Genomic DNA, 20,126 nt, shown 5'->3' on the forward strand with positions numbered 1-20,126 from the left:
AGGTATCGCATTTTACCCTTTTCCAATATTTTAGCAACCATATGCCTAAACAATGGCTATTCCTATGTGTAAGGTATAACATTTGTTATGCAATCGTTTATTTTTTATGATTTGTCTTTCAATGACTTCATAACCACTCAAGATATGATTTAAGTCTAGTTTCATTTCATTACATAGAATAAGTCACATTACGTGTAAATTCACAAGTTGTTTGTAGTTCTGACATTCCGCCATCTATTATTTCCGGTCATGACCTTATTTATCTAGGTCATGGAAACGCTACCGGACAGTACTTTTGTCATCACGGCCGTTAACCGAATGACCTATTGGCCGGTAAAACACTTAGTTTTATGTTAAACTTGATTAATAAAAAAGCGCCAGACTTGTTTAAAATTAAGATCTCCTATAATAGAGCAATTTCAAAATTTTATTTGACAGCAGATAACGTTCGTGTATAGTCACTACGCACGCTTATCTTTTGCAGCAGTCAACACCTTCTTTGGGGGTAATGGAAACGAGATTAAGAAAACTTAGGAAGTGATATGCCATATCTTAATCTGTGCTGCATGATGTGTATTATATTTTATGAAGATACCAACTAATATACGTTTAAAACAATAAAAAGCCCAAGTGTTTGTGATGCTGTTTACAGTTAAGTTAAAACGGCACATGTTGCACCGTTAATCAGAATATTTGCTACCAAGGTGTGAAAAGGAATGACAGGGTTAATGTTTCCTTGTGCTAAGGATTAGCGCAGAATTCCGGTGTTTCTTCCTGTAAGACAATTTGCAAAAGGCCTCTATCTAATTAAAATTGACTTCAGATACCAGTAGTCGGGGGAAAGGCCGCCCTTGGGGCTGTTTCAATAAAGGATTTTAGACCTTTTAGACATTAAACAGTTATCTTAAATCTAAATAAATGTCACAACATCGTGTTCATATTAAATGTTGGCTAAAATAACATATTAAAATTGTTGTACTAAGAACGTTACGATTAAAATCAAATAAGATCTCTATCAAACAGCCCCTGAACGCTAGCAAGCCGTTAAAGGAGCTGTCACACGTATGATAAAATAGCGGGGAAAAAAAGAAAATTGTCGAAAACTGACATAAACTTGGCATCGATGTGTACAATGCATTGAAACTTTCTAACTGAAGTACCACATAGTTTACAATTTATTTAAGTTTAGCAGTTATTTCGTATTTTTCCATTAATTTTTTTACTGAGTATGTCTTCCAGGTAGAATTAATTCCTTATGCGTGATTGGCTAGTCGGTGTTATCACGTGATATTCCCGAGGTAGGTGTATAGCTTATTTATGTCACCCGATTAGAATAAGCCTTTCTACCTCAGTTAGTAAGACGCTGGACTTTAATTTTGGCGACGCGGGTTCGAAACCGGTCTCCGACACATTTTTTTTTAAATTTTGGTCCTTTTTTCACAGGTATGATATCAAAGCGTAACACATTCTATTAGATAATTGACCTGAGATTAGTTACAGAAAAAAACTTTTTTGGTGCCAATCTGTGACACAGTACCTTTAACAACCACTGAGGGTCTTATGACATTGTAAGGACCGACCAGTCAGCCCCACGAAGGTGTATATTGACCGCTGACGTCATAAAAACTTGATTTTTTTATCAAAATACAGTGAGAAGCGGACCGATCCAATTTCTATACACAAAGAAGGAACTCAATTTTGCAAGGTATAATATTTCTAAAGTCAAAGAATATTTTTAATAAACGCGAGGATATTTATTGAACTTCCTTTTATTACATTAACAATATCAAAGGACTGAAGGGTCATACATTAGTGTTGAAGCTTAGTAAAGTAACTGACACCTGTGGTTCTGAACGAGTCAAAGAAGCATCATTGGTGATAACTATGTTCTTAACGCTTAGAATAAACGACACACTAATTTTAGCATTGTTCCATTTATTCAATAACATATATTCATGTGATTTGTACTGTACACTGCTATATATAAGCGAGACAAAGTCGTTTAACGGATAACATATTGAAATACAATCACATTGTCAACAGACATAATAATAAGGTGTTGCAGAAAAATGCAATTATACACAAACATGTGTACTTATGTATTCTTTTTAAGAACACATAATAAATAATGCTAAATATACATTGAAACAACAGTCCGAACAGTGGACAGGCAAGCTAACTATATATATAAATACATGAGCACATAATCATATTTTAACACAATTACTAACTTTTAAATAAATTACACATCACTTTAACTAGACAAACATACTTGAATAATATTTCCATGGAACACGGTGACAACTAGTTGATAAGGGGACGTAACCCCTACAATAGCGTGAATACTTAAATTCATAGCTGTATTAAAATATACAACCAACATATTTATTCAAGGGAAGGTAATCCCTATTATAACGTGAGCACACAAAATCACGCCTGTACTACATTATTCACGGACAGATAAACAATAACATAAAATGAAAACAGTACTGTCTTCTATATCCAAAAGCAGGTCACCCCTACAATAAAGTAAACACACAAAACACGTATGCACATTAATATAAAACCAAACATTAATATAAAATGGCATGAAATCCCCATTATCACGTGACAACACAGATTCACGCCTGTAGTACTATATCCAACCGCAGGTAACCCATACTATAACGTAAACACACAAATTCACGCCTGTACTACAATATCCAACCAAACATTAATATTAAGGTGCATGTAATCCCTTTTTATCGTAAACTCATAAATTCACGCCTGTATAACAATATCCAACCAAACATTAATATTAAGATGCATGTAATCCATTGTTAACGTAAACTCACGAGTTCATGCCTGTACTACAATATCCAACCAAACATTAATATTAATGTGTATGTAATCCATTTTTAACGTAAAAACTCAAATTCACGCCTGTACTACAATATCCAACCAAACATTAATATTAAGGTGCATGTAAACCCTTTTTAATGTAAACTCACGAGTTCACGCCTGTACTGCCACATTTCATTGCTTATTTTTCACCTTCATTAATATTATAACATTTAATCCCAGACGTTTTATGAACACATGAATTCACGGCTATACTCCATACGAGATCCCCATGGCATTCCATCACTGTCTCCTTCTTTTGTTGACACTGAATAAATTTTCTACAGTTGACCGGATGGGGGAAATATCCGCTATCTTTCTCTGCACAGGGCTTTATGTCTGGGCATACAAGGGACTCCCGTGGTATACATGTGTTGATAGAAGGATCAAACACCAGCCCGGAATAACATTTCATGACCTTGGCATCACCGTTTACACACTGTATAAACATGGCACAATCGTGCGGATGTGGATAAAGATTCGCGTCAACTGTGCCCTTGCAAGGAGTAGAGGAGTATTCTAAAAGGGAAATTATAAAACAATGTGTGTGACGTTTTTTGCAAAACAACCCAAAACATATATATACCTTCAACGCGTAACGTTAGGTAACAGACGTTAACATTACGGTTAAATTGAGCTTGAAGGTCGGACACCTGAAAATGTCAAATTCAAACACAGTCGAACCCCGTTGGCTCGAACTCCCAGGGACTGGCGAAAATACCTCGAGTATCGAAAAATTCGAGCCAAGCGGGATTGATTTCCCTCAGGTCTGCGAAATCGGGCCTTTACATCTAGTTCGAGCCAACGAGGGATTTAAGCCAAGCGAGATCGAGCCAACGGGGTTCGACTGTACACGTTATATAATGATATACATTATGTATATATGCACATGATATAATGACTTACGCGGGCGCTCAGGAAATTTGGCGGCGATCTCTGAGAGAATAATAGGCTTTTCAGTTGTTGTTTCTGCATCTCCCATGGTCGGATCGCCTGTCGGGCGTTCCTTAAAAAAATCATCTTCAGCGATTGTTGTTGTCGGTTTTTTCATTGTTGTTGTTGTTGTCGTCGTGGTTGTTGTTGTTGTCGTTGTTGGTATGGGTTTGGGAGGCGCCCTTCCTCGCTCTGGACACTCCACTCCCGACGTAAACCTGCAATAAAAAAACAACATATTTTCATTTATAGTAGTTTTGTTATGTTCATGACAAGGATTTGTAACACTACAATGACAGAAAATATCGCAACTAAATAAACAAAACGCAGTTACGTGTTCATTTGCTATGTAAGAATCTGATTTTCATTTTCCGAAGGGTAACATTTTGGGAGAATTTCTGATCTTATGAATTTTGGCATTCGGAGCTCCTCGGCCATTATTATCGAAAACATTCTCGGACGTATATGGACGGTTTACATACTCAAAAACGGTATGTTTGTGTATGCTTCAAGTAGATCGCGTAGTAAATCAATTTAGCAGTAGACCTTAATGACTTTGCAATTATACACTTCGAATTCACTGGAAGTCAACTTAAACTCATATCAATAGCAATCAATTTCAACTCAGATCAATAAATACAAGCTCAAACACTGCATTTAATTCATGATAAAATTAAAAAAAAAAAAAAAAAAAACCGAACTACTTCTACTGATGTACGGCATACATCCGACGATGGTTTCGAGAAAAATGGTCGAGGATTTCCGAACGTGAATTTTGGATTTCCAGTAACCTTATATTAGTGTGACGTACTTTGACAGTGTTTGGTGTGTAGGGAAAGAAAATATTTAAATAAATGAATACAGTCGAACCCCGTTGGCTCTAACTCCCAGGGATCAGCAAAAATACCTCCAACCCCAGGGATCGGCAAAAATACCTCCAACCCCAGAGATCGGCAAAAATACCTCCAACCCCAGGGATCGGCAAAAATACCTCCAACCCCAGGAATCGGCAAAAATACCTCCAACCCCAGGAATCGGCAAAAATACCTCCAACCCCAGGGATCGGCAAAAATACCTCCAACCCCAGGGATCAGCAAAAATACCTCCAACCCTAGGGATCGGCAAAAATACCTCCAACCCCAGGGATCGGCAAAAATACCTCCAACCCCAGGAATCGGCAAAAATACCTCCAACCCCAGGGATCGGCAAAAATACCTCCAACCCCAGGGATCGGCAAAAATACCTCCAACCCCAGGGATCGGCAAAAATACCTCCAACCCCAGGGATCGGCAAAAATACCTCCAACCCCAGGGATCGGCAAAAATACTTCCAACCCCAGGGATCGGCAAAAATACCTCCAACCCCAGGGATCGGCAAAAATACCTCCAACCCCAGGGATCAGCAAAAATACCTCCAACCCCAGGGATCGGCAAAAATACCTCCAACCCCAGGGATCGGCAAAAATACCTCCAACCCCAGGAATCGGCAAAAATACCTCGAGCCCGCGGAGGTCGAGCAAAACGGGAATTCTCACATTAAGTATAACGAACTCGGCCATTAACATCCAGTTCGAGCCAACGAGGAAATCGAGCCAAGCGAGCTCGAGAAATCGGGGTTCAACTGTACCAAACAATTTCCACAAATAAGCTTTTTTTTGTCCTAAACGATTACAAAATCTATCATTTGCTGATTTAACTTGTAGATAAAAAGAATGCTTTAATGCTATTTAAATAACTAGTCGTTAAATCGTCCACAACGTTTTGACAGATAAAGTTGTTTTATATATTCAATATAATAGAATTGATTACAAGATTAGAGTACAACCTTAAAAGAACAAACACGCAAAGTTGATTTATATTTTGCTGATCTTTGTATCATATAATCGATGACATGATAATTGTTATACATTAATTTTCTAAGGTAATGAATGTTACCTATCAACAACAACGTGGATACTTTGCAATGTGTCATGATTTAAAATAATATTGTTTTGAAAAGATACCTAATTATTATTCAGGACGTCAATTCATTCGATTAAGACAGAAATATCAACCGACTAAATCACTCAAGATAATCGTGAAACATTGAAACTGCAAGGTTATTTAATTTTAAGTTTCCAAGTTTATTTCGTATATCTCATGTCACAAAACATGACAAAAGGAGTATTGAAATATATATATACAACTATGTAAAGAACGAGAATAGTCTCAACAGTTTAAGACATAATCCATAAGAATCAATAAATTCAATCAGTGTCATCCAATATTAACATTATACCTTTATAATGGAGGAGGCATTTAAAGGGAAACAAAATGCACCAATGTATGTATCATTATCAAAATCTAACCATTATCTCTTTAATAAGTTTTCAGAGTTTTTCAAAATGTATACGTGAATTAGGTCTTATTTGCATTACTTGTTTAAAATTTAATAGTATTTGGATGTCTAATATATTTATTTACAAGACAACTTTTTCTTTTACCAACAAATTCATGACATTCCATCAAATAATGATATTCATCTCCTATGCTTTTAGCGTTACAAGATATACACTTTCTACAGTTGTATTCTACATTATTCCAGCTTCCAATTTCCACAGGTATTTTTTTATTTCTTGTTCTAAATTTTATCATATATCGTAACAGTTTGTAAGATATCTGTTCAAGATAATTTTCAAATTCAAACTTTTCTTTATACAATCTATAATTTATACATTTTCTAGAAGGGTATCATATAGGTTATGATATTCTGGGGTGCCAAGGATGCCAAAATACATGCTACAGTACTAACCTTGTCACACATGTGAGATCTCTCCAGTGGTAAAGAAGGTCCTTTGAGCACGTATGTTTGATGGATTGCCCGTTGGAGCACTGAAAGTACTGGTTACACTCCACTGGATGGGGGAAGTACTCGCCGACGTATTCCGCACAGGGATCCCATGAATACACTGCGGGTCGAAAGAATGATTATATACTACTCAAAATTTGAAAGGGATCATGTTTTTTAATGTAAAGTACATACGTATTTCAACAAAACGATATATCAACACTAAATGTTATCAAATGGCATTGTTTCAGGTTTCAAATGTCATAAGATATCAGTACCAAACCAATTCCGTTCAAGCGTAACGGACTCCTAAACATGATAGGGGTCAAAAGCAGGCGTATATCAGGTTGTCAACGAATTTGGAAAGTCAACAGAATATCATTGAACTTTTCTTAGACCATGTAAGTAGCGTGTGTGATGTCCACGAGCGTCAATAAAAGCTTGACATCGCCTCCGCATTTTGCTGATAAGCCTCCGGCAGTTGGTGAGGGAGTCTGGCCCATTCCTTCTGAAGCGCTGTTCTGAGCTGAGGAACCGTTGTTGGCTGGACCGGACGAGCAGAAACAGCTTTCTGAAGAATGTCTCAGGCATGCTCGATCGGGTTCATGTCGGGGGAACGAGCTGGCCAGTCCATACTCTCGATGGTAGCATTTTCCAGAAATTGGTTTGTGATGTTTGCTCTGTGTGTGCGCGCATTAGCATTAATGAGAATGAAATCAGGACCGATTGCACCTGCATACGGTCGAACATAAACGTCCAGGATCTCGTTACAATAACGAACAGCCGTCAACGTACCGTTTTCAATTACATGTAAGACTGTTTTCCCGTGCATGCTGATTCCGGCCCATACCATGACTGAGCCCTTGCCATAACGGTCATGTTCGGCGACGCAAACTGGAGAAACACGTTTATTACGTCCTCTCCACACTCTGGAACGTCGATCTATAAAGTCAATACAAAACTTTGACTCGTCTGTAAAAAGCACTGTGGTCCATTCGTTTAACGGCCATCCAACGTGTTGACGTGCCCATTCCAAACGGTCCTGGATGTGGTATCGGGTCAATGGGATGCGAATTGCCGGTCGTCGTGCCATCAAGCCAGCACTATGCAAACGATTTCTGATGGTTTGCGTTGAAACATTTACGTTTCTGGCGTTCTGGAAGTCATTACGTAACGAAGTGGCGTTACGAAAGCAGTTACATCTGGCTAAAACCGCAATGTAACGATCCTGAACGTCAGATATAGCCTTTGCACGACCACCACCATGTCGATGTTGAGCATTTCCATTCGTTTGCTAACGATTCCACATCCTGCAAACTACACTTTGTGACACATTCAGGTGTTCTGCCACAGTCCTCTGAGACAACCCTGCCTCCAGCATTCCAATGCCAACATGCATTTCATCAGGAGTTAAACGTCTTCTGTTTGGCATTTTGAACAAAATGTGGTAGATGTTCCGAGTAAAAATCGAATACACAAAGCGAAATACAAGAAATGACCACATTTTAAAGTTGTTTCATGTATGCCAAGACGCCTTTTTTCGTGGGTATGCAGTTTTCCGTGCCGCCCGTGCACGCGCTGGTAGCAATACAATTAAAATCATCGAACATTCTGGAGGCCTACAAAGGGATTAAGCCAATGCTTTGAAATTAAATAAGCATGCTTATTTGGTTAAGTTTTTACAAATAACTAATCAAGTGATCCTTATCAAATTTTGAGTAGTATATAATTAAATTTAAACATGATCTATAAATCTGGAACCCATTTTTCATAAATTACATTCTGCAGTCTTTTTAGAAGCATACGTTACGTTTATTGATGAAAAACGTGTGTAACTTCAATAATGTTTGTAACGCTGCTTACAGCCCAACGTGACGGCTAACAAAGGTTGCTAACATTCGGAACCCCTCGGCCATTTTTATCGAAAACAACCTCGGATGTATGCCGGTACATTAGTTGAAGTAGTTCGTAAAATTTTGAATTATATCATTAATTAAAAGTATTGTTTTAGAGTTGTATTTATTGATCTCAGTTTAAAGTGATTGCATGTGAAGTGAATTATTGTAAACATAATGAAGATTCCCACGAGTAAAGTCATAAAGTTTAACTGCTAAATAAAATTACTACGCGATCTACTTGCAGCGGACTTAAACGTGCCACTCTTTGAGTATGTAAACCGTCCAAATACATCCGAGGTTGTTTTCGATAAAATGGCCGAGGAGTTCCGAATGAGGTTGCTAAGTATGCGGAACACTATTAATTTTTACAACTAAGTTAATACAATACAACGATTGGATGTTAAATAACAAATAAAATAATCCAATTATAATCATCCTACTAGATTGATCAGTAAAAAAATAAAATGTTCAATGATTATTTAAGGTTATTCACTTCAACTTAAACTTTCTTCAATATTTTTTTTTCGCTTAAATAGTGAACGTCAGCTTTGTTCAATCATAAAAAATGTAAAAATGATTTACAGTTTTATTTGCTTGTTATGCACTGCGATTTGAAATGAATGAATATCTTAAATAGTTACACCCTAGTGTTTCTTTAAACTGGTTGCGCACTTTTGATCATATGTTTTCCCTATTTTATCACTGGTTATAAAACACATTTTTAAAAAAAAAACAAGCGAAAACTCCATTTCATAAAATTTAAGATTCATTTATCACAGAAACCATACAGTTGAATTTCTCCAATTCTCGTAAACTATGTGTGTGGTAACGGCATATTTCAAAGTATTATGATTTTCAAAACAAGTATAATAAATAAAAAAATGTTTTTAAGTTACACAACGTTTCATGTTTTTAACAAAAAATAAACAATCATATGATCAATTAACAAAACAATGCCAAATAACAGTTATATAAGGCTGTCAAATTTTTTTATGGAAATAAGGTTATCGGTCTTTAAAGCTACACTCTCACAGATTGAACGTTTTGAAAACTTTTTTATTGTTTATCTGTGAACGAGCCATTTTTTTTTGCGAAAATCCATGGAAACCAGTTAAATATTTTACATTTGTGCTCCAGATATAATTTCTTAAGAATATTGAGCAATGATGTTTGACAACACTATGCCAAAGAAGTTGCGCTTTCAAAAATAATATAAGATTTGTATCTTTTTTATCATTATTTGAAGCATGCTATAATGTGTAAAAATGACTTAAATATTTTTGTGATATTTGTGCCTCAAGGACCATTTGCCCAAAGCGCTATTTCTTAGAAACTATTATACCCCGTAGATCTGCAGGTTGTGGTTTGATCTTCCTCGTGTTTTGAGGTGTAGTCCCGACGGGAACTGCTGCAGGATTAGCCTTAGCAGTTGGTGAAGGCGTTTCCGCAGGGTGTGAAGGGGTGGAAGGCTTTTCTGAAATCAAATTATCGTGTGATTGTTTTTTATCTTTATTTGCTGGGTGAAGAAAAACGCTTGCGGTGACATTCATACAAACATAAACACTATATCTCATTACTTACCGTACGCATGCTTCAGGAAAGCTCTTAAAATTAACACTCATATTTAAGATAAATACATACACATGTATAACAAGCATAAAGTTTGAGTGATATACCTTTAACAAGTTACTAAATAATGCATATATGGAAAATGATAATAACTGATAACAAGATTGTAACCGTGTATTTATTAGCTGAAAAAGCACAACTATTAAATGACTGGTGGGTCCTAAATGGTTTACAGTGATCAACTATCGTCTCCTAAGGTAATAATACCGTGTTTTCTACACCTTTCTCTCAAATTAAACACAGTATCCTTTATAAAAACATCGTTTTCGATATTTATTCATCTTTTACGGTAAATTAAAACAATTGTATTTATTGTGGTACATATTTTACGGGAGTAAGGATGCATCTTTAAACATATTTACCAGTTGTAGGTTTCGGAGTGGTGGTTGTGGTGATTTGAAGTATTTTCTTATCAAACGTTTCTGGCTCCATACGTCTCTCCATATGTATTTCTAGACTACCTAGTTCCAGTTCAAATTTGTCCACAACTGCTAGCTCTATTGACTCTTCCGTCTTCTTGTCAGCAGATTTCTCTATAACACCCATGATCTGTGACGAGGTTGCGTCCTTCTCGACGAAGAACAGGGTAAAGTTTATATAGCTATTTCTGAAAATATATGAAGAGTGTCAGATCTGGATGCCACAAACCCCACTATTGTACAATTGTCAGATATCTTATTCAGTGACAAACGTTATCTAAAGAATCGACAAATCCATCAAAAACCATCATTTCTTTAAAGCTGTACTCTCACAGATTAAACATGTTGACAACTTTTTTTTATTTTTTGTCTTGGGACGAGAAAATGTTTACGTAAATATCTGCAAACCAGTGATAAAAGACTGCTGACAAAAAATCAGATCGCAGATTTTCATATTTCCGTTCCAAAGTTGATGTTTTATGCATTTTTCTTAAACCGTTAGTAAAACCATTAAATTTGAAATGGAAATATGAAAATCGGCGATCTGATTTTTTGTCAGCAGTCTTTTATCACTGGTTTGCAGATATTTACGCAAGCATTTTCTCGTCCCAAGACAAAAAATAAAAAAAAAAGTTGGAAAAATGGTCAATCTGTGAGAGTGCAGCTTTAACAAAGAAGAATGGTCAGATGTGGAGTCTACACTCATGGTATACATATAGTGATAATTTTGTATTTGAGTGACATGCTATCCAACAACGGAACTGTAAAGGGGTTTTGTATTGTTTTTGTTTCATTTTTTAATTTTACATGATTATACAAGACCCCTTGAAGTCTGTGTTTCGTGGACCGCTTTCAAGCCATTCGCACGAACTTTTAATGCACAGTTATCAGTCTTTCTTATAATTTGTCATTAAGGGACTCAAGCATGTAATCTTTTTTTTTTTTCGCTCTATTTTTAACCTTTTCTTTATCAATATGTTAAACCCTTTAAAATGATATGAACAAAATATGGGATCACCAGGCACCCCAAAGTGTACATCCGATATCGTAGTCAGTGACAAACTTAATCAAAAGCCTCAACAAATCCATCAAACACGATTTTTTTACATACTTAAACGTTTAAATGAGAAAAAAGTGTAGCCTGTTTGCATTCATTAGGCGTCTCATCATTCAAAACACGTTAAAAGTGCTAAAGATGGATACCCTAACCATTAAAATGTCGTTATGGTTGCTTTCGGTGCTTTAGGTTTTGTTTTAATCGTCGTCGTTTTTGAATTATGTCTTTTAATGAGAAACAGGGTCAAAAGGTGGCCCAATGACATAGTTATCATGTAAAAAATGATGCTTAAAGTATCTTTTTTATTTATGCGGGAAATAAAGAAATTGTCATGGCTCAATTGATGGTGACATGTTTGAACGATTGTGAATTTTATGCGAATCATATCAGTATCATAAATGAAAAATATGTGATTTCACAAAACATATTTTATGGCTGTATTATTTTAAATAATGAAATAATAAATGAATGAATGAATGAATGAATGAATGAATGAATGAATGAATGAATGAATGAATGAATGAATGAATGAATGAATGAATGAATGAGTTAATGAATGAATGAATGAATGAACGAACGAACGAACGAACGAACGAACGAACGAACGAACGAACGAACGAACGAACGAACGAACGAACGAACGAACGAACGAACTCCGTTTGGGAGTTTTGGGTGGGTGGGTGGGTGGGTGGCTTTGGGTTGGTGGGTGGGTGGGTGGTTGGATGGATGGATGGATGGATGGATGGATGGATGGATGGATGGATGGATGGATGGATGGATGGATGGATGGATGGATGTCTGGATGGATGGATGGATGGATGGAAGGACGGATGGATGAATGATGACTTCATTGATTAATTTATTTATTTATCAATTCCCCTCCTATCAATATTACTCACTTGATTGATATCACTTCACATCCCCTGTAGGTTTCTTTGAAAGCACTTTCAATGTAGATTCGGTCCATCTGAAAAACAAACGTTTGTTATTAATGATGATGGAATGTTAAAGGTCACAAAGGCTTACAATATGAGTCACAAGGCAGTAGTTAACCCGACCCTAGAGCACGTGTAAAACGCCGGTTTCGAGGCATGCCAGGTTACCAACTACACAAAGTGCCAGATGGTCAAATGTTGCTACTCGCCATGACGCGCAATTATTTGAAATCACAGAAGACGTTCCTCAGAAATCCCATTTGTAAAGATTGTTTTCCAAATAATCGTGTATTCTATTTGGCTTTATTCAAATAACATGATATAAATTGCACTAATCTATACATTTGACTATTTTAATGAGCACTTTTCTGTGCGTCAATCATTTTCAATGGGGGGGGGGGACTCTCGCTTTTGCAATACTTGTCACATGACAGGAAACCATTGTCTGGTATACAACAAATGCCATGAATAATTATGAATATGTTCTGATAATGTATAATTATAATTCATATGTAGAATTAACAAATATGCCTTTCCGTATATCCATTTTGTCAGATGTCCTGAATAAAGATTAACCATCTCATAAATATGAAAGGCACGAAATGATTGAAAGTCCCCGATTGATATTTTTAATCCTGAAACTATTTTCGAATCAGAGCCCTCCTAATTATGACGATTACACGACAACATTTCTAAGAACAATTAACAAAAAAGGTGAAACTAAGCAAAGAAAAGAAATATCTGTATGTAGAAAAATCTTTTCAAAACAAAAACACTAATTTAACTTAAAATGAGTTTAAAAGGCAAGTTTTTAGATTTGCGAAACCACGAATGAATTCGTTTTTTTTCTGGAAAAAAAAGTAATAAGATGAATAGAGTTAGAAATAATTGACAATGAATCAACTCTTGAATTAAAACAACCATGCCTCGTAAATGTTGCCGAATAAGTTTTTGTGATTACCAAAGAGTATTTTATAACGTCTGAAATGCTTAGATCTGCGAAGCATGCTTGGAGATTGAAATTGATCAAAGAGAATGATATTCAAATACAAACATTTGTAAAATGTATTGTCAGATAGGTCAAATCTGTTTCTAAATTGAAAAAAAATAAATATTTGTAACATTGATTGAGCGAGTAATATATTTTTTGTAACAATTAATTATCTTTGTTTAGATGTTTCATTTGCTAACTCGACAATGGCAATCGCCTGATATCCTTTAAACACTCTATCAAACTGGTCCAGATTGAATAAAATGTGCACAATTGTTTTAATAAAGCACATTTAGTGCATTTAAATATGTGTTAATGTTTTTTAAGAAAGGAAAACATTATTTACTGTAATTGGATTAAATGAAAAACCAAATTGATGTAAGATATTTCAAATAGATATAATAGCTTTCTCTACAAATGATAAACAATAATTACAAATGTTTTTTGACATTAAACATAATTATGCAAATAAATATAATTATAAATGATTATTTAACATGTTTTAAATCATTTATTTATTATTAAGAATTAAAGACATCATTAAAGTGTTTCTATGTTTTGCCTCATATATTTTAAAGCTGCGCTCTCACAGATTGATTATTTTGACAAGTTTCCTGATAGTTTTTGTCTCTGAATATAAGACTGCTGACAAAATAGCAGATTGCAGTTTCATATTTACCTTTGAACATTGATGTTTTATGGCTATTGAAGATATATGAAATTTCCGGCAGTTTTCGAATCAATTTAGATCTGTTCTATTGTCAGTTAGCTTATATGACTGAATTGAAGGCATTGATGCCAAAATGAGTTGATACTGATACAAAAAAACCTTAAAACTGTCAATATGTGCGAGTGCAGCTTTAAAGTGCACTCACTCTAATTATTATGCATATTGCATAATTGGGCTTATCTAAAGCACCTAGTATATTTCCAATTTGTCATAATTTGCAGTTTATCACTAAATAACGTTAATTTTGCTTTTATTCATCATTTTCGAAAAAAAAATGTCATCGACGATATTATAATTTTTGTCCGAAAAGCTCGACCATGCAAAAACAGGGTAGTATGTGCATTAACGGAGGATTTAACACTGACATACATCAAATGCATCACATATTCTGTATCATTAAAGTGACACTCTTATTCAAAATCAATACAAACACATGTATAACAAACATCCATTTTGACTCATAAACCTTTAACTACTTACTTAATATTGCATTCATGGGAAATATTAATTGCTGATAACAAGATTGTAACCGTGTATTTACTAGCTGAAAACGCAAAAATATTTAATGATTGGTGAATGCTAAAAGATTTACTGTGGTCTACTTTAGTCTTATAAGGTAGAAATACCATGTTTAATGCTCATTTCTTTCAAATTAAACTCGGTATCCTTCATAAGAACCATTTTTCGACATTTGTTCACCCTTTTTAGAATATTAAGAGTGCATCTTTAAAATTCAGCCGGAACTCAAAACCATTTTCCATCGAAACACACCTCCGAGTCGGATGATATCCGGTACATCGGCAGATGTAGTTCGTTAACCTTGAATTACAGCATTAATTAATCGCGGTGTTTTAACGTGCATTTTGTATTACTTAGTGTAAATTGATTGCCGATGAAGTGTTTTATTGCACAAATAATTGAGATTTTCAAGAAAATATGAATGCATTAAGTTATCTGTTAAATTGATGTTACTACGCGACCTTCGAATAGGGTAAATAAAAAAAAAATCTGACATTTTAAACTGTTCATATACCGAGATTGTTTTCGATGGAAAATGACCGAGGAGTTCCGATTTCTTTTAAATGATGGGAGTATCGCCTTTGAACGCTCAGGAAAACAGTCCTTCTGAAGAGACGTGATATTATTACAGTGTGTGTATATATACCACGTGACAAATCATGTCATAAATGCCACGTCGGAAAGAAACATATTGCTTCGAATGATGACTTATAACAAATATTTCAAACTTTTCGTTTTCTTTACCATTTAAAATGAAACAAAGGACAGTCTATGCCTTCGTTTTATTACCGGTGTTTGATAAGGTGAGCAGTTTATTTCAAAGACTTGGACAAACCTGTTTCCAAAAAAATGTTTTGACAGTTCCACATCGGGCAGCGGTTTGGCGAAGTGTTATAAGAAACTAAAATCTCAGTCAATATCTAGTGAAATACTAAATGCGGGGTTATGTAAGCGGCATAGACTGTCCCAGGTTTTATTTAATATGGTGAATAAATAGATATCTTTGTTTAAAGTCTTTATTTGACGCAAAATATTGCCTTCCTACGTACCATTTATTACGTCATTTATCACGTGGTATACACACACACACACACACACACACACACACACACACACACATGGAGACACGTGATATTACTAACCTGCTTGCAGTAGCCATGACTCAAGTCAGTCAACTGTGACTTTGACAGGTCCTCGATATTTTCTATGTTTTCGATATGTTTTATCTTCATTGCTAAATTGGCACCAAGGAGATCTGCATAAAACAAAAGGCATGTTATGGTTAGAGGACTGGTATTCATCTTTAAAGGCTTGAAGTCTTGGAAACGAATTCCTTCTAATATGTTTACTACGTTTAACTCATTTGACTTTAAAGGGACTAGACACCAGATCGTCCCAAAATTTGGGAGAGACAGTAGTTCATCCGAACAAGTCTATAATTATCAGAACGAGTTAGTATGAGGCCAATAATACATCATTTTACAGGAATAAGATAAAACCATATTTTGTCGATGTCTCAGCTGACAGCGGTTTATTATGTGTGTATTAACGATGTAAGATCACGTGATTAGTACAGATACATACACCGACGTTGTTTTTTTTTTAATTACCAGGATTTACGTGGTAGACAAACTCAGTAAATTTCAAGTTTGAAAAATACGCAAAATCTGAGAAAGATGCTTTAGTCGTAAGCGATGTGATACATCAGTCAGTAAGATTCAAGGCGTTGCTCACAACGATATAAAATTTAGTTTTTGATAATTTTCTTTTTTTACTTGCAATTGTATCATCTGGTGTTTATTCCCTTTAATGATCACAACAAAAAAGCATGATTTGTGTACAGAAAAAGCTAATATTTTGGCGCCTTTTTACTAAGGTCATTGTGGCCACATAGCTAGTAATCGGAAAAAAATCATTTACAAAGGCGAATCTTCTTAAATTCAATATACAATGTTATTTATCTTAAGAAAAGATATACATAACCCATAATAAAATACGCGTTGTGAGGCAGAATAAATCATAATTTAAAACTGTTCAATATAATCAGTTTCTGTTTGTTCGATTCACATTATATATGCTGTATATATGAGATAACGAATGATGTTTAATGCTAGCAATAAACACTATACATTGTTTTCGGTGATTACTCCTAAAGCAATAAACTAACTTCTGTCATTTGTACTTAATCATTTAAACAACTATTGGCAAATATTTACAAACACTCCTCTTGCAAAACGTGTAAAAACAACAGTGATTAATACGACTAAGCAAATCTATTTATCATGCTTACTCTGGCAGTTTATAGAGGTTTATTGAGACGTCGAAAATATCAATCTGATACAGTCAAACCTCGCTATGTCGAAGTTGTTAGGACTTCGGGAAATACCTCGAGATAACAAACATTCGATATAACCGAAATCCAAAAAGATAACAACTAAACCTATCATATTCGAAAAATGTTGGACATAACCAGAACATTGAGATAACAGAGTTCGACATAGCGAGTTTCGACTGTAATTGAAATTTAATCCCACCCTCACTTCCAAATAAAAACAAACGCGGACACGTTTGCTTGTATTTTATCAAAGTATGTTATGTAGGCTGTATTTTGTGAATGTGTCAGTTCATTATTTGGCCTGGGTTATTTTGTTTATGAACATGATGTAAATGTACATTCCAAATAACTTCGTTGACATTTTGAACTCTATGTAAAGGTCAGTCGGCATGAACTTAACGCTTAATGACTAAGAATTAAAGGAGTGAGCGTAGGGAACGAGCCCTTCTTAGTCATTCTGTTTTTACTTCAGTTCATCTTACTGACCTAAAATACAACCTCATTGGCTGACACAGCAAACTCTGATACAAGGAGTGTGTATCGGATGAGGGACAGTTGGCGTAACTTTAAACATTCGCAAAATTTGAAATTCTTAATGATTTAGCCAAGTACTTAATGATTGCCTACTTGGAATTTCATTGGCTTAAAATGTAGGTTGTATTCTATAGCTATTTATTATTACGTACTTACCAATTTGTTTCTCTTGCTTTTCTGAAACAAGAAAAAAAAAAAATTATATCATACTCGTCATTACGATGTAACGAGAATACCAACGACACATACACAAATAACCGACAACACCAACATCAAAAACCATTCCTTACAAGTTATAATCATTATAACTTTCGCTATAAACGAACGCTAACATCAAATGACCGTAAAAGAAAACTTAGGATAGTGAATATTAGTCAAGTTTGTATTATTTAAGCTTTGAATTGGAGGGCAAGCAATGTTTTGTTGTTCAGACAAGAAAAAAATACATCGAACATTCGATATAACGGGAATACAAAAAAGTGTATAACTAACCCATCACATTCGAAAAAAGTTTGACATAACCATAAATTCGAGATAACAGAGTTCGACATAGCGAGTTTCAACTGTATCTTATATTGCCTCTCAATAGACGTTTACTTTTGCGGTCACGTGATATTGACATAGAAGTTATAGATATTCAAGAACTTATTCATTTAGTTTATTATAATAACCCTTTTATGAACATTTTAAACTTCCTCTAATTACCTTTAAGAGCGGAGGCAAAATAAATAGCTGCACCAAGTGCAGCAGCCAGTATAAGGAGCAACAACACCGCGCTGATAGGCCCAGCGCATTTCCTTAACTTCAAGAGAAATGGAACATCTACTGGCTGTATAAAGGAAAATGGATCATTTGGATCGTAGTTTACATTGTTTGTCACTGTCACAGCTACGTTTCCGATCGTAGGCACTGATTTGCCGTCCGAAAAATAATTGTCCGAATTACTGTTTTTGTCTGTGTTTCTTTTTAAAGATCGCTCTTTACTAGAATTTTGCGAAGGTTCACTGCTACAAATACTCATCCTTGACTCTGTATGTTTATGTTTCGCGGAGGACCTATTGTGTTTGTTTTCAAGAGTGTCCATGGATTTGTGTTTATTTGGGAAACGTGTATATCTATCATCATGATCGGCGTCATTTGATGATGAATATCTATTGGATTTAAGAGAAGCACTTTTCCTCTTTTCACTTGATCTAGCAAATTCTGAAAGTTCACTGTATGAATTATAACCCGACGAGGTTCTCGTTTCGTCATCCCGGCCTCGTGTTTTCTTCTTCCGGTCCAGCTCGGTAGGTGGCGCCGAGTGCGTGGTGCGGTCACCGCGCATGAAAGAACTTCCGGAAGTGGTGCTGGTGTTCCCTTCAAAGTCACCATAGGATGTGGAAGTATGCAGCGACGGCTGAAGAAAAATAAAATAAAATATATCTTACACGAGTATGTTAGCATGTTTTATGCAATTTATTTTTCAATAGCGGGGTGGGATGTGAAAACTATTTTCAGCGGAATAGTACGCGGTGGACCAAACCAGCATGCTGACTAACAACTTCTGTGTTCGAAATGACATTTTGGTCAATGAGGTGACAATATTTTTTTAAATATGTCATACATTCCTTTTTGGTATTCAGTAAACATTGTGAATCATCCGTTAAAAAAATCCCTCCAAACCCAACATGACACATACTTGTTAAACATGTCTTCCTCGAGAAATATGACAATACGCGAGAAAAAAGTATATCCTTGTAAATATGTTCTTAGAAAATGACGGGTTTGACGCAGTGGCCAGTTCTAAATAGCTGCACAAAATATTCACCGGTTATAAAACGTCTTCTGGAAAGTCTAAAGAATAACTCGTTTGGTGAACAGATTTTCAGACGTAAGCTTAATACATAAGCTACAATAGGCGTCTTCGGACGATTAACGCATAATGACGAATTTCAACTTAGTAATAGTTTTAACCATAGAAAATAATTATGTTGTCAATGTAAAATACTCACAACAAACCAAACATGACACATACTTGTTAAACACGTCTGCCTCTAGAGATTTGACAATGAGCGAGAAAAACGACAAGTAATTGTTAAAACTGCACTCTCACAGATTGACCGTTTTCACAACTTTTTATTTATTTTTGGTCTTGGAATGAACCAATTTTTGCGTAAGTGTCTTGAAACCAGTGATGCGAGACTGCTGACAAAACATCAGATCGCAGTTTTTCATATTGCTATTGTGAGTTATGGCATATGACTGAGTTGAAGACATTGATACCAAAATTAGCTGATTATGAGACAATTAAAAAATGTCAAAACTGTCAATCTGTGAGAGTGAAGCTTTGAAAGTTGTAAGTATGTTCTTATAAAATAAATGGATTGATGAGATGCAGTAGCATAACCATCAATTTCATGTAAGCACATACTACCAATTTTTGAGTTTTTAGTGGTCT

General features: G+C 35.3%; 1 protein-coding gene across 3 annotated transcripts in view; it reads right to left on the bottom strand.

Moving 5' to 3' along the window:
- Positions 1-1,925: 1,925 nt before the first annotated feature.
- LOC128220722 (uncharacterized) overlaps positions 1,926-20,126 on the bottom strand; it is a 71,232-nt gene continuing 53,031 nt past the window's right edge. For all 3 annotated transcript variants that reach the window (XM_052929221.1, XM_052929222.1, XM_052929223.1), the window contains exons 2-10: positions 18,392-19,085; positions 17,843-17,863; positions 15,960-16,072; positions 12,542-12,609; positions 10,529-10,773; positions 9,880-10,011; positions 6,604-6,760; positions 3,787-4,031; positions 1,926-3,399 (exon numbers count right to left, since the gene is read on the bottom strand). In XM_052929221.1, the coding sequence (XP_052785181.1) occupies positions 3,023-3,399; positions 3,787-4,031; positions 6,604-6,760; positions 9,880-10,011; positions 10,529-10,773; positions 12,542-12,609; positions 15,960-16,072; positions 17,843-17,863; positions 18,392-19,085 (2,052 nt within the window). In that variant the 3' untranslated portion in view covers positions 1,926-3,022. The remainder of the gene's footprint in view (positions 3,400-3,786; positions 4,032-6,603; positions 6,761-9,879; positions 10,012-10,528; positions 10,774-12,541; positions 12,610-15,959; positions 16,073-17,842; positions 17,864-18,391; positions 19,086-20,126) is intronic.

Source organism: Mya arenaria, chromosome 15 (genome assembly GCF_026914265.1).
Source record: "Mya arenaria isolate MELC-2E11 chromosome 15, ASM2691426v1".
NCBI classification, from domain to species: domain Eukaryota; kingdom Metazoa; phylum Mollusca; class Bivalvia; order Myida; family Myidae; genus Mya; species Mya arenaria.